The sequence below is a fragment of the Xyrauchen texanus genome, chromosome 7, assembly GCF_025860055.1.
Source record: "Xyrauchen texanus isolate HMW12.3.18 chromosome 7, RBS_HiC_50CHRs, whole genome shotgun sequence".
In the NCBI taxonomy this organism is placed as follows: domain Eukaryota; kingdom Metazoa; phylum Chordata; class Actinopteri; order Cypriniformes; family Catostomidae; genus Xyrauchen; species Xyrauchen texanus.
Window position 1 is genome coordinate 31,502,371 of NC_068282.1, and position 13,888 is coordinate 31,516,258.

Here is a 13,888-nt window from a genome sequence, read left to right on the forward strand (position 1 = left end):
ACCAGACAACATTCCTGGCAGAGTGCTTAGAGGATGTGTAGACCAGCTGGCAGATGTTCTTACAGACATCTTCAACAACTCTCTGAGCAGCGCCGTCGTTCCAACGTGCTTCAAGGCCACCACCATCGTCCCCATGCCAAAGAAGTCTTCAGTGTCTTGCCTCAATGAATACCGTTCCGTCACACACCCATCATCATGAAGTGCTTCGTGATGCTCATCATGAAGCACATCAAGACCCAGCTGCCCCCTCACTAGAACAACTGCAGTTTGCATATCGTCCTAACCATTCAACAGACAACGCCATCGCCACCACCCTCCATCTGGCCCTCACCCATCTAGATAAAAAGGACTCATACGTTCGAATGCCGTTCATAGACTTCAGCTCAGCATTCAACACAATCATTCCTCAGCACCTGATTGGAAAGCTGAACCTGCTGGGCCTGGACACCTCCCTCTGCAACTGGATCCTCGACTTCCTGACTGGGAGACCTCAGTCAGTCCGGATCAGGAACAGCATCTCCACCACCACCACACTGAGCACTGGGGCCCCCCAGGGATGTGTGCTCAGTCCACTGCTGTTCACTCTGCTGACTCACGACTGTGCAGCTATGCACAGCTCGAACCACATCGCCAAGTTCGCCAATGACACGACTGTGGTGGGTCAAATCAGCAAGCATGACGAGTCAGCATACAGAGAGGAGGTGCAGCGGCTAACGGACAGGTGTAGAGCCAACAGCCTGTCTCTGAATGTGGACAAAACAAAAGAGATGGTTGTTGACTTCAGGAGAGCACATAGTGAACACTCTCCGGTGAAAATTGACTGTGAAGATCGTCAAGAGCACAAAATTCCTTGGTGTTCACCTGGTGGAGAACCTCACCTGGTCCCTCAACACCAGCTCTATCACCAAGAAAGCCCAGCAGCGTCTCTACTTTCTTCGAAGGCTGAGGAAAGCACATCTCCCACCCCTAAATCCTCTATTGCCATCTGGTAAGAGGTACCGAAGCATTAGGGCCCTCACTGCCAGACTGTGTAACGGCTTCTTCCCCCAAGCCATCAGAATCCTCAATACTCAGGGACTGGACTGACACACACACCCACACCTGTACACCATCCAACATTTGCACATGTCCAGAGTTGCACTTTAATTAATTGTCACTTTATACCTGGCTGCTACCTCAATAACTGCTATGTCCATATGTTATGTTTACATTTAGCATTTTAGAAATGATCATCTTTTTGCACTACTCGATTACAAATGTGTACTGGTCGGCGCCGCACTGTCTCTTACTGTGCCAATTGTCCTGTTCCTTTTAGTAACTTATTGTAATGTCCCGTACTTTTTGCACACGTTTGCATGTGCACTTTATGTAGAAATGTTATTTAGTCTGTGTAGTCTCATGTGGTTCTGTGTTTGTCCTATGTTGATTTATGTATCACCATGGTCCTGGAGGAAAGTTGTCTCGTTTCGCTTTGTACTGTACTAACTTTAGATGGTTGAACGACAATAAAAACCACTTGACTTGAAGTCTTCTGAAGCATTAAGATAGCTTTGTGTGAGGAACAGACAACTAAAGAATATTATAGCTGCTAGTCATTGATAATGACACTTTGAGAAGATTATGAAAGTTTCCAAATTGCATTTGCACTTGTGTTCAAATGAAACACAGGCAAATTTAGACAAATGTTTTATGGACTACTCTACTTCAATTGTGTTTTTGTCCTCTCTGGAGCTTGGAAGTACAAATCACCATCTTGGGAATGGAAAACAGGAGCTTGCACAATGTGTTTTTCCATACAATTTTGGACAACTGTGTGATACACTGTCACTCTCAGACATGAGGCAAGTTCTTCTAGAATGCTTTATGTTCATTCTCTAAACCACAAGTATTTTATTAACAAAAGAGTCACAGAGGCTACAATTTCTAAAGAAGAGCCAATTTAGTTTTGAACACATAGGATTGAAACGTGGCACACATTGCTTTTCTGATATTATGGATTTATATTAAATTCACAACTTGGATGGAAACATAGCTAATGTGGCTGATTATTCTGAGAAAGGGTTTTATTTCAGCAAAAATTAGCACAGTGGAAAAAATATTCCAGTTAAAAAATGTATAAATATGTATCTCTATCTGTTTTCCCCCACTCTAGCAAGTCTCACTTTACTGGCTGGGTCAGACAGATTGAACAACACTGTGGGAAAAGGTAAAAGCAGCTGTGACCTTTAGATGAGGTCACAGGCTACTAATTTGAGCTCAGTCTCTTCATGTGTCCTAGACCAGTGTTTCCCAACCTTTTTTATACTCAAGTACCCCCACAGCACAATCAGTAGGCTCAGGTACCACTTTATCGACACAAAACCAAATAAGTAAATCAAAGACTAAATACAATTTAACCTTATCATTAATATTGTACTATCCCTGATAAAGATAAAAGTTGCCAGTTATGACTAGATTATTCATCAATAACAACAAAAACGATACTGGGCCATATGAGCAATTAGAAAATAACTCAATGGCAGTAAATGCGTATTCAAATTAATAATGTAGGCCATACTTACATTTTCTGTTGAAATCAGACATTACATTTGGCTTAATCAGAAGGAAAAACAAATATTCCCCAAATATTTATACATTTTAAGCATTTTTAAGCATTTAGATTAATATATAATTGTCAATAAACCTCTGCAAACTTCAATTTTCTATTACGCAGTGCAGATTCACTTCCGCGGTTTCAAGAGGGTATTGGATCACTGACAAGCTGTGTCTCTCTCCCGGTGCTTCCTGTATTATGCATTTACAAAGGGTAAACCATATAAAATGCTTTAAAACCAAAAAATTTTGATGCGCGAGACATCGGTATGATATCCATGAAGGTTGCACAATTAATTACATTAAAACTAAAATCGTGATCCCGTGTTCACACAACCGCAAAAGGGTGAGCTTATAAGTACTTTCAGTGTTTCTGTCAAAGTGAAGTGTGCCTTGTGTGTGGCTCAAGCCTCGTTCACATTGTCAGAGACTTTGATGTCACTAGTCTCTGTATTCAGTGTTAATAGTAGTGATCCTACTGCCGATGGCTATAACGTTATTTATTGGCTTTACAACTGGCCATTGCTTTAAAAAATCTGATAACAAATTAGATATATTGTCAGTAAAACTAAGATATCATTCTTATTTGACAAGGAATCAGTTGTTTTGCCTCTAAAAATGAAGATTATGTAGGATAGGTTGTTCTTATATAAACTGCAGTAGTGCTCAATAGTATATAATTATAATATAATAAAAAAAATGATGATCAATCAATGTAGGACACAAACTCATTCACAATGCCAAGAATTGCTGGTACTACTTTCACAGTTCCAGTGAGTTTGTCAGTCTGTTCTGTTTGTTTGTTTTGTTATTTCTCTTTCTCACGTGTCTCTGGCACTGCTGTCGGCATATGCGATCAGTGTTTCCATGGGAACAATCAGTGTTCCCATGGGAATGCTGATCACACCTGTCTCACCACTAATTCACTGCCCATTTAAGCCCCTTCATTGTGTCTTTCAACTGTTCTTTGCTAGATTAATGTTTAGTGTTGAAGTAACTCACCTTGCTAACTCTGCCTAGATGGTCCTGTCGAGAATTTGTTTTAGTTGCCCGTCTCTGCCTGCATGTCGGGAGTTTGGTTGCCTTCCAGTTTATTCCAGTACGCCTGTTGTCTTCATCCACATCTCTTCAACAGGGATTCCTCACGAATCTGTTCCTGACTACAACAACGCATACAGTCGCCTATGAACACACTCTTCAGGATGGATTCCTTACGGATCTGCTCACTGCACAGTCGGTGCGCACTCATCGACAATCACACCCATAATCTTCAAATGCAGTTGGTGTGGGGACCTTCACACTTCACCTGGATCTGCTGAAGTTGTAATTTATTGTTAATAAATCCTTTGAATTGCTCCTCAGCTCTTGGGTCTCTTTGTCTCGTCTCTAGCAGGATGGACCCAGCAGAAGAATCTACACTTTTCTCCGCCCTGTCTCAGCAGGAAGCCTTACTGGGAAGTCAGCAGGATCTCCACTTCTAACCAGGCTTTGGAGATGATGGCGTCGCAGCTCGCTGAGCTCACCTCAACAACTCCACCAGCCTCCAGATTTCAGTTTCATCAAGGAAACGCCCTCACTGGCTCCAGCGGTTCACCATGTTTTGAACGCTCAGAGAGCTTGCATCAACCGTCCAGCCCCGTTCTCAGGTGAATGATGTAATTTGAGACATGGTTGACTCTTCTGTGTTTGTCCATTTAGATAATATTCTGATCTTGTCCCAATAAATCAATGACAATGTTCAGAACGTCAGGCAGATGCTTCAGCGACTGCAAGAGAATTAGGTGTTCGTCAAGGTACAGAAGTGCGGCTTTCATGCACAGTTGGTTCCGTTCCTGGGGTTCATTGTTTCGACCAATGAAGTGTGCATGGATCCTGCAAAGATCAGAGCCATCTCCGATTGGCCAACCCCAGATTCTCGAAAGGCTTTTCAGAGGTTTCAGGGGTTTGCCAATTTCTATCGTAGGTTTATTCTTAATTAAACCCTACTCGCCATGCCTCTGACTCCACCCGCACTGACTTTTGTTGATCCTCACGGGCAGAGGCCGCATTTTCTAAATTAAAAAAGCGTTTTTCTACCATGCCAATTTTGATATCTCCCGACCCTGTATATGTCAGTTTGTGGTAGATGTGTCAGAGGTTAGTGTCGGAGGTGTCCTGTCACAACACTCTTCCTCGGACGGAAAGATGCATCCATGTGCCTTTTCTCCACACTGCTTGACACCAGCTGATTAGAACTACGACATTGGTAACAGAGAATTGTACGCTGTCCAGCTGGCATTGGGCGAGTGGCATCATTTGTTAGAGGGTTCGGGGATACCATTCTTGGTCTGGACTGATCATAAGAACCTAGAGTACATTCGCAGCACTAAACGTCTTAACTCTAGACAGGCTCGCTGGGCACAATTATTCACCCGTTTAAACTTCACCTTTTCGTATCACCCGGGATCTAAGAACATCCAGCCCCTTCTGTTCCCCGCTCAAGAGCCTGACGTTCAGGTCCCATTCCTTCATGCCTTAATGCAGAGGTGCTGGCGCACCTGGAAAGCCACCAGAGAAGCCCTCATACGGATTGACGCTCATGTGAAGAGGTAAGCGAACCTGCACCGGTCTAAGCCCTAAGCTTAGACTCAAGATTACCTCTTTACCTCAAACGCATCCATCCGTTTTCATGTTTCCAAAATCAAACTGGTTTTACGATCCAATTTACATCTCACCACACCCGTCCCGCCTCCTTGGTGTCAGGTGGAGGGGGAGAGGTTTCCAGTACCTGGTTGATTGGGAGGGTTATGGACCTGAAGAGAGATTCTGGACTGCGCCCTCATAGACCAGTTCCACCTCTGGCAAGGTAATTCTGCTGGGGACGCCAGGAGACATGCTGTCACGGTTCCAGAGAGTTCATCAGTCTGTTCTGTTTGTTTTGTTATTTTTCTCCCTCAGGTGTCTCTGGCACTGTAAAGAATGTGCGATCAGCGTTTCTGATCACACCATTAATTAGCGTGCTAGCAGCACCTGTCTCTCCAATAATTCACTGCCCATTTAATGCCTTCATTGTGTCCTGTTCTTTGCTAGATTGTTGTTTGGTGTTGAAGTAACTTACCTCACTCTCTCTGCCTAGTTGGTACTGTCTCATGTATTTGTTTTGGTTGGCTGTCTCTGCTCAAGTGTCAAGAGTGTGGTTGCCTTCATGTTTGCAGTACGCCTGTTCTCTTCGTCAACATCTCTTCAATGGAGGATTCCTCACAAATCTGCTCACTGCACGGTCAGCACGCACTCATCGACAAACACACCCATCAACTTCTAATGCAGTCGGTGCCAGGATCTCCACACTTCACCTGGATCTGCTGAAGTTATAAATTATTGTTAATAAATCCTCTGAACTGTTCCTCTGCTCTTGGGTCTCTTTGTCTCGCCTTTGTGAAAACTTCATCCAATTTGATAAGGAATCAGTTTACTTGCGAATAATAAAGAGCGTTGAGGAGTAAGTGGTTTTATATAAACTGCAGCAGTGCTAAATGCATCACAAGATGAATGAACTATCAATGTTTGAATCAAACTTACACAGAATGGTGAAAATTTTTGACACTCTTTTCTATGCATAATTTATTTTTATAATATCCATGTTTGTGGTTCCAGACAAATGTTACAGAACTTAAGTGAAATCTATCACTTCTCAGTCTTGCCTCCACTTGACTTCTGTATCTCGCACAAGCTTCACTGTCTTCACTCATTTCGGTAATCGCTTGGCGATATTGCTCTGCATTTCTTGTACTATTTACAAGTATTAAAGTGCTAATAATTTTTTTTTTTACGAATACCAGCAGTTCAGGTTTTTGTTTGGGTTGAGCTCATATTAACGAGAGTGGGTCACACAGCATCTTTGTTAGAATTAAATGTTTCTTTTTTTGTGAGTAACGTGACAAGAAGCATGTGAGAGATGAGCTCTGTGCAATTTGCTAAATTTTTTATTATTCTCATGTTATAATCTGGTGAAATTTAATACACATTTGCTCTTTGAGGTAAAAAATGGAAAATAAATAAAAATCCTTGGGATAAGGAGACATTAAAAACACCTAAGCATTCAGGATGAAAGCCCCGACAGGCCAACATGTCGGTGATGCTGACGAAGGTACTTGCTGACTTGGAGGATCTCGCTGTAATACATACATTGATTACGGCGATGGAAATAAAATTCATAAAAATAAAATAAAGTTAGTTAAAAGAGTGGCAGATGTTGAGAAACGAATCGATTATCTGGAGTCATTGGAGAGGGAATCAACGACCAAAGTTGATTTGCAACATGTTCTTGAAAATCTTGACAATAGAAGCTGCATGAATAACATCCAAATTGTTAAAATTTCTGAGCATGAGGAGGGCAGAGATATGGTGAAATTCCTAGACGAGTGTAGAGCGGAGGTGGGCGGGGCCAGGCTGGAACAGCGCATGCCTGGTCTCTAATCAGCCTGATGGGGGCGCGCGAGGGATAAAGGTTGCCGGTGATGATGGTTCGAGAGAGAGAATTACAGGCAGCTGCTCTATGTGTTTATGTTTGTGTGTTTTTCGTTAATTTCTTCATTAAACTATCATTTATATTGTCATGCCAGTTCTCGCCTCATCCTTTCCATTAAACTGCTTTAAGGAGGAGGAGTGATGCCCGTAGCAGAATCCTCGACACTGCCGTCCACCCAAGGGAATTCCACTGCCATCTGCCGGGGGACTAATTAGCCCGACCGCGGAGAACGGCCGACATCTGCGAGGCGAGTTGGGACTGGACTCCTCGACCGCCTGGAGCAAATGAGCCGCTGCCAGGGGCAGATGAGTGCCCTGTCATCCCACAGAAATGCAGAGGAGTCGAGAAGACCGGCGTCCGCGAGGGGGTGAGCGAAGTGACTCCCCAACTGCCTGGAGTGGTAGGGCCGCTGCCAGGGGCGGAGGAGAGTCCCCACAGGTCGCCGAGAACATGGAGGGGTGTTCTGTCCACTGGGGGTTAGTCTGACTCCGGTCTGCCCGGGGAGAAGAGGCTGCCGTCTACCTGAGAGGCTAGGTGAGTGAGTTTATTTTTTCCCCTCTCTCTCCTCTGTCTCTCTCTCTGTCGCTCCATGTTGGCCTTTATCCCTCGCCTATTTTGTTTAGTTGTTTTTACCCTCCTGCCTCCTCCCAGGTCAAGCAAGGTGGGGATGACATGCCGGCAGACAGGGCGCAAGGCCCGGAGAGGAGATGGGGGGATGTACGTCATGCCGGGGGCTCCCCGGCCTGAGGCAACGCCGGGAGTGTAGAGCAGAGGAGAGCGGGGCCAGGCTAGAACAACGCAGGCCCGGTCCTCAATCAGCCTGATGAGGGCGTGGGAAGGATAAAGGCGGTTCGAGAGAGAGAGCGAGAGAGAGAATTACACGCAGCTGCTTTCTGTTTACGTTCATGTGTTTTTCGTGTATTTCTTCATTAAACTATTATTTATATTGTCAAGCCAGTTCTCGCCACCTCCTTTCAATTGAACTGCTTTACAACAAGCTTTTCCAAAGTTTGCTCGACATAACAGGCCATAAGCTGGAATCCGAGCGAGCTCACGGAGATCTGCTGAGGGAGAAAGGCCCAGATCAATCCTGGCCACATTTCTGAGATCATCCGATAAAGATTTCATGTTGCGCCAGGCGAGGAGCAAAGGAAAGCTTTCTTGGAAGAATCATAATATTTTCTTGTTCCCGGACTTTGACAAGAGAAAAATGCGATCGGTTCAGGGAATGCAAGAAACTCTTGCATCAACATAAGATCGTTTTTGCATTGATGTTTCCTGCCAAGTTGAGAATAGAAACGAAGGATGGTTACAAAGTATTTACATGTCCCAATCAGACAATTTTATAGAATCAATGGGCGAGTATACCATTGGGTGTTTCTAATGTGAGTGGGTCGACTAGCTGTACTTACTCTGGCTTTTGAGGAAGCTGGGTATCATTTTTGTTTCTTTTTTGCATTGGAGTTTGTTTTGTGAATAAAACTTTTCCTTAAAGAAACTTTTGCACTGATGGAAGATAAATTTTGCACTGTAGTTCCCGGCCAGATTGAGAGTGGACACTACGGATGACCACAAAATACCTACATGCTCACACAAAGGATGTCTTTTATAAAGTTGACGGACTGAATAAGTCATGGTATATACTTTTATGCAGCCTCTGAGTGAATTGACTTGACAATCCGGGGAACCGGGATTCCTGTTTTGTTACTTTTTGTGTTGGTTCCACCTAGCGGCTGGAGCATTTTTGTTGACTAGCACTGCTTCAAAACAGCTGTGGCTGCATCTGTTCATTATTCTTTGTTTTGTGGAGGATTTCTACGGGACATTGGAATGATTACGTCATCTGCTGAACTCATAACAGCTGGCTCACTGAACATTAATTTGTCTATCCGAGAAAACTGGATGGATTTATATCGGCTGGAATCTGTTTTGTGGAGGATCACATCTTTGAGACAGTTCTGAGAATGAATCTACACATTCTTTGTGTTCATTCTACCTATTGGCAGGAATTTCTTTTACAAATAATTTTCTGTTATGTTAGCTTTTGCTAGAAGTTCCTATGGAATCATTAAAGAATGAAAAGATTCCAATAACCATAACACAAGCCAGGAACAGTCTGATTCTTAAAAATGACAAAGATCCAAGCGAGTGTAAAAGTTACCATCAAATTTCCCTGATCCAGTTAGATGTAAAAATGTTGTCAAATTCTGGCTAATCAATTTTATCTTTTCGAAGATATGACATCACTTATTCATATAGATCAGGTGGGGGTATATTCGAGGCCATAGCTCTTCTGATAACATTAGGTGTCTCATCAATATCATGTGGTCAGTAGTGAATAATCAATCTCCGGTCGCTGTCCTCTCACTTGACCGCGAAAATGCATTTGATATGGTAGAATGGGATTATCGTTTTAAGATTTTGGAAATGTATGGGTTCGTGAGTACTTTTATTGGTTGGATAAAGCTACTTTATAGACACCCTGTAGTGGCAGTACAAACAAACTAACTAATTTCAGATTATTTTACTCTGGATAGGGGCAACCGGCAGGGTTGCCCTCTTTCCCCATTATTGTTCTGTCTTGCCCTGGAACCATTAGCAGTGACGACGATTTTCCAGGGGTGATTGCGGGAGGTGTGGTGCATAAGCTTCTGCTTTACGCAGATGATATTTTATTATTCGTCTCTGACCCTACTAGATTTAGGACTTGCCTCCACAGAATTATCAATTAGTCTAAACCTGAAGCTTTGGCTATGACAGCATACTGTCCAGTAACGCCTATTCAGCTGGGAGCCTTCAAGTGGCCCAAACAGGGTATTAAGTATTTGGGAATTTTATTCCCAGTAAATTTGTCTGATTTAGTCAGAGTTAATTTTGATCCCTTAATAAAAAGGTTTTTGAGTGATGTGGACAGGTGGGCTTCATTACATTTATCAGAAAGGTTATCCAAAATTCAACTGCAACAGAGTGTTTAATTCGGATATTTATTTAAACGTAGCCTCGAGCATATGGCTGAACCCTAAACTACGTATTAATAAGTCCCCTTACTGTTGGTCAGATTGGATTGTGAGGAGGGTTATTACACTTGGTGACCTACATGACCTACACCTTTTGAAATTTTGGTTCAACATTTTGGCATTCCCAGATCTCAATTTTATAAGTATTTACAGCTGCGCCACCTAATCTGCACTTTTTTTGGGAGTGGCACGCACCCCCAAAGTAGTAGAAATTTCTAAACTTGACTTTGGAGGAGGGGGTGTGGGCTAGAATCCTAAAAACATCAAGTCTGCCTCATGCAATTTAAGATTTTACATACATTTTATTGGACCACATCTAGATGTATAGGCTTGGTATAAAAGACACACCTGCTGGCAATGTCAATCAGAGGATGGAGACATAACCCATGTCTTTTGGGGGTGTGTTAAGATCCAGGAGTTCTGGTTGAAGGTTCAGAGTTTATGTGTGATGTATTGGGCGCTCAGCTTTCCCTTTCACCCAAACTCTCTTTTGGGCAATGGGGTGGTCATCGACATTGAAAATGGGCACATAAGTAGTTGAGTCCAAACGAGCGTCAGGGGTTAGAGGTTGTTTGGAGTGCCCTCATTTCATGAGTGGTGCTCGGAGATGGGGAGGGTGGTGGCCTTTGAAGAAGGGGTATAGAAGGCTGGGGTTATTTGATATGAAATGCAGCAGATATTTGGCCTTTTTGGAAGGCTTTCGGGGAGGGGTAGTGGAGAGGGATCTCTAGTTTTAAATGTGTGTATGTGCAATTTGATTGTTTTTTGGAAGTATGCTTTTTATTTATTTATTTATTGTGTGTGTGTGTGTGTGTGTGTGTGTGTGTGTGTGTGTGTGTGTGTGTGTGTGTGTGTGTGTGTGTGTGTGTGTGTGTGCATTTTCTGTGATGTTTATTTAATTTGTTGAATAGAATCAATAACAATTAATAACAAAAAAATATTATTTTTCTTTATTAACACCTGAATGTTAAGAACATAAAGGGTATTAAAAGAGACCCTTAAAAAGAGATTTATACGGAACGAGAACGAAACCAAACATTTTACTCTAAACACGCAGTGAAAGGATCTCATTGCTTAACTTTGCATATTAAAAATCTCTCTTGTTCTTAAATGTACCAATATCGAGATCGTTCAAATGAACATTGCGATTAATTGGAAAATCTATATTTTTCACAGCCTTTCTTCCTATTATTTTTATTTTAAGTTATACCTTTTCTTTTATAGGTTAAACAAAGCCAGATACAAATCTTTTCACAAACCCCCTGGAGCCTACTTGCGTACCTCCTGGGGTACGAGTACCACCGGTTGGTAATTACTGACCTAGACAATATCTACCACTGTGGAATTATTCCATGTTCCTCACATTCTGACTCAAAAGGATGTTCTATCTTTTTTTGAGAAAAAAATATCGCTCTCATGTTTCGAAAATATGTTTGACATGTTGCAGCAGGAATGGGTTAAAAACTTTGATAGACCAGGTGAGAGAAGGTTTCCAACTAATCTGTTCCACATTTTCCATTTTTACCCTGGTCTCAAAAGCAGCTCATTTTAGAGCTAATGACATCATATGTAGTGTAGGGAGAGTGGCATGACAAAGTTAAACCAAGCTGACCACAAATTAGACATTATTCACAGAAAAACTCCTGAATGTTCAGCCAGAGCCATCAAATACAGGCTACTGCATTTTTCTCTTACCGTTATGTTCATCTAGCTCATTGTCGATCTCCTGGCCCATGTGTTTTTGTCTGCTAATGACAGTAGCAAGAGCATCTAGGCCAGCATCTTGAGCTAAAGAGAGAGAAAGACATCAGTCAGACAGACAGTCAGTCAGTCAGTGAGACAAAATTACTTCACATATTTATCCAAAGATACTGGTTTAACACAGTGGTTTCAACCAATGGGTTGCAAAGTATAGGTCTGTTATGATATAGTTGTGGACAGCAGAATAAATAAAGCTAAATATTTGACAGATAGCTAAATATATAGGCTTATCAACAAGGGAGGAGAAAACTATTTCCATATCTTTTATTGTCAGAGGCTGTAGGATTAATTAAACCTGGTATTTTGCTGCAATTTCATCTCTGAAATTATGTAGATGCCAAAATAAACAGGTTGCTTGACATCCCCTAATACTCAAAAACCATGATCTAGCCAAGGTTAAAATAAATAATAAAAAATAAATAACGACTTGCTTAAATATGGGTTAACTTGCTACAAGAATACATTTGTGCAGACTACAATGCATTTTGTGTGGTGAATCATTGGCTGCCAAGAGCATGAAACCATTTGTTTTCTGGTGTTAAAAGGATGAAAAATATCATAAATGTTATGTGTTTAAAAGGAGCATGAAATTCCTTTAGAGATCTGTAGAAAATAACATATTAATTTCCCCTTTTTTACCTATATCATGTTAATAATTTTGCATATTGTTGGGTTTATGGAGTTTGTGACAAAATAACATTTCAAATGTTGGATTTCATGGATATTTTTGTTTACTTTTTGGTATTTATCAACCACAGGTTTAACATGATCATATTTACGTTCCTGTGATTTTCATTCTATAAATCATCACACGTTCAAGGACCTGCTACATGCTCATCTCATTAGGGTCAGAAAAAACAAAAAAAGGATGTAAATTCCTTCTAAATGAGTGTTGTGGAGAGAGCAAGTGATTAGTAGTAGGGTGCTGCATGTGTGAAATGTAAATTACATACAGTCTGATTCGATGTCACATATGACAGCACTGAGACAGCTGTCACAGTGAGCCACAATGTACTTTAACTGTAACCTTGAGGCTAAATGTTTTACTTGGGTAGACAGAAGGTCTCCTGCTTTTTCTCAAAACTCCTTTGAGTTGCTAATCTCAAATGTGTAGCAAATCACAAAACGAGGGTGTGAAAAAGGGTTTCTAGAAGTGGATGAGTTGAACAGAAGGGAGATTTTCGGAACAGATTTGTGATTAATTGCAAAGTAAATTCTGTTGGTACGGCAGAAAGAGGTTGCCAGATGATTGCGGGCTGGAAAAAATGTTAGCCAAAAGTACACAAACAACAGCTAATCAGGCTGATGTGGTAACTTCCAAGTAACTATGTGGACTATGCTGTGTACCTTCGATAATCTGCTGCTGTTGTTTTTTAATTTCTCCAAAGCTGAGTCCTCTGGTCTCCTCGGACTCATTAACCAGCCAAGGGTTCACGGCTGGCCCCGCCCCATTTCCACCTGTCATCAGGGTTGACCTGGAGACGATGTCACAAAAAAATACACATTGCTAAATGTCAGTATAAAACAAACAAGCATACACATACGTACATTAGCGTGCACTGCACACATACACAAAGGCATACGGCAGTCATCACTGTAATACGCAAGATACAAAGTCAAATTTGTCATTACATACACACGGTAACAAGATTACTTACACACAGTAATACTACAGTTATTACACATACACTGTCAATCAACAGCTATTCTCACACATCAATTGGACACGCATCATCTACTTTACGAACCTAAATAAACTTTGAGGCATGTCCGTGAGTTGTTCAAAAAGCCACAGGCCCTTTTTTCCAAACTCACATCTGTAGCACTCATGTGCTGTCAAAATAAATAACCTTTCTATTTTCTACTTTTAAAATAGCAAACAACAACTCCTACTTTGGACCTTGTAAGATCAGAGAGCCACTGTTTATTTGTTCATTGGGTTCCACTTTGTTGGGACCGGAGAGTGAGTTTTCATGCCCTACGTTACAAGGACACAAAGCATATGAAAAGC

General features: G+C 41.8%; 1 protein-coding gene across 1 annotated transcript in view; it reads right to left on the reverse strand.

Moving 5' to 3' along the window:
- The window catches only part of LOC127646090 (syntaxin-8-like), a 99,048-nt gene that overhangs the window by 71,714 nt on the left and 13,446 nt on the right, over positions 1-13,888 (reverse strand). The window contains exons 5-6 of the mRNA XM_052129550.1: positions 13,225-13,352; positions 11,812-11,904 (exon numbers count right to left, since the gene is read on the reverse strand). Coding sequence (XP_051985510.1) covers positions 11,812-11,904; positions 13,225-13,352 — 221 coding nt within the window. The remainder of the gene's footprint in view (positions 1-11,811; positions 11,905-13,224; positions 13,353-13,888) is intronic.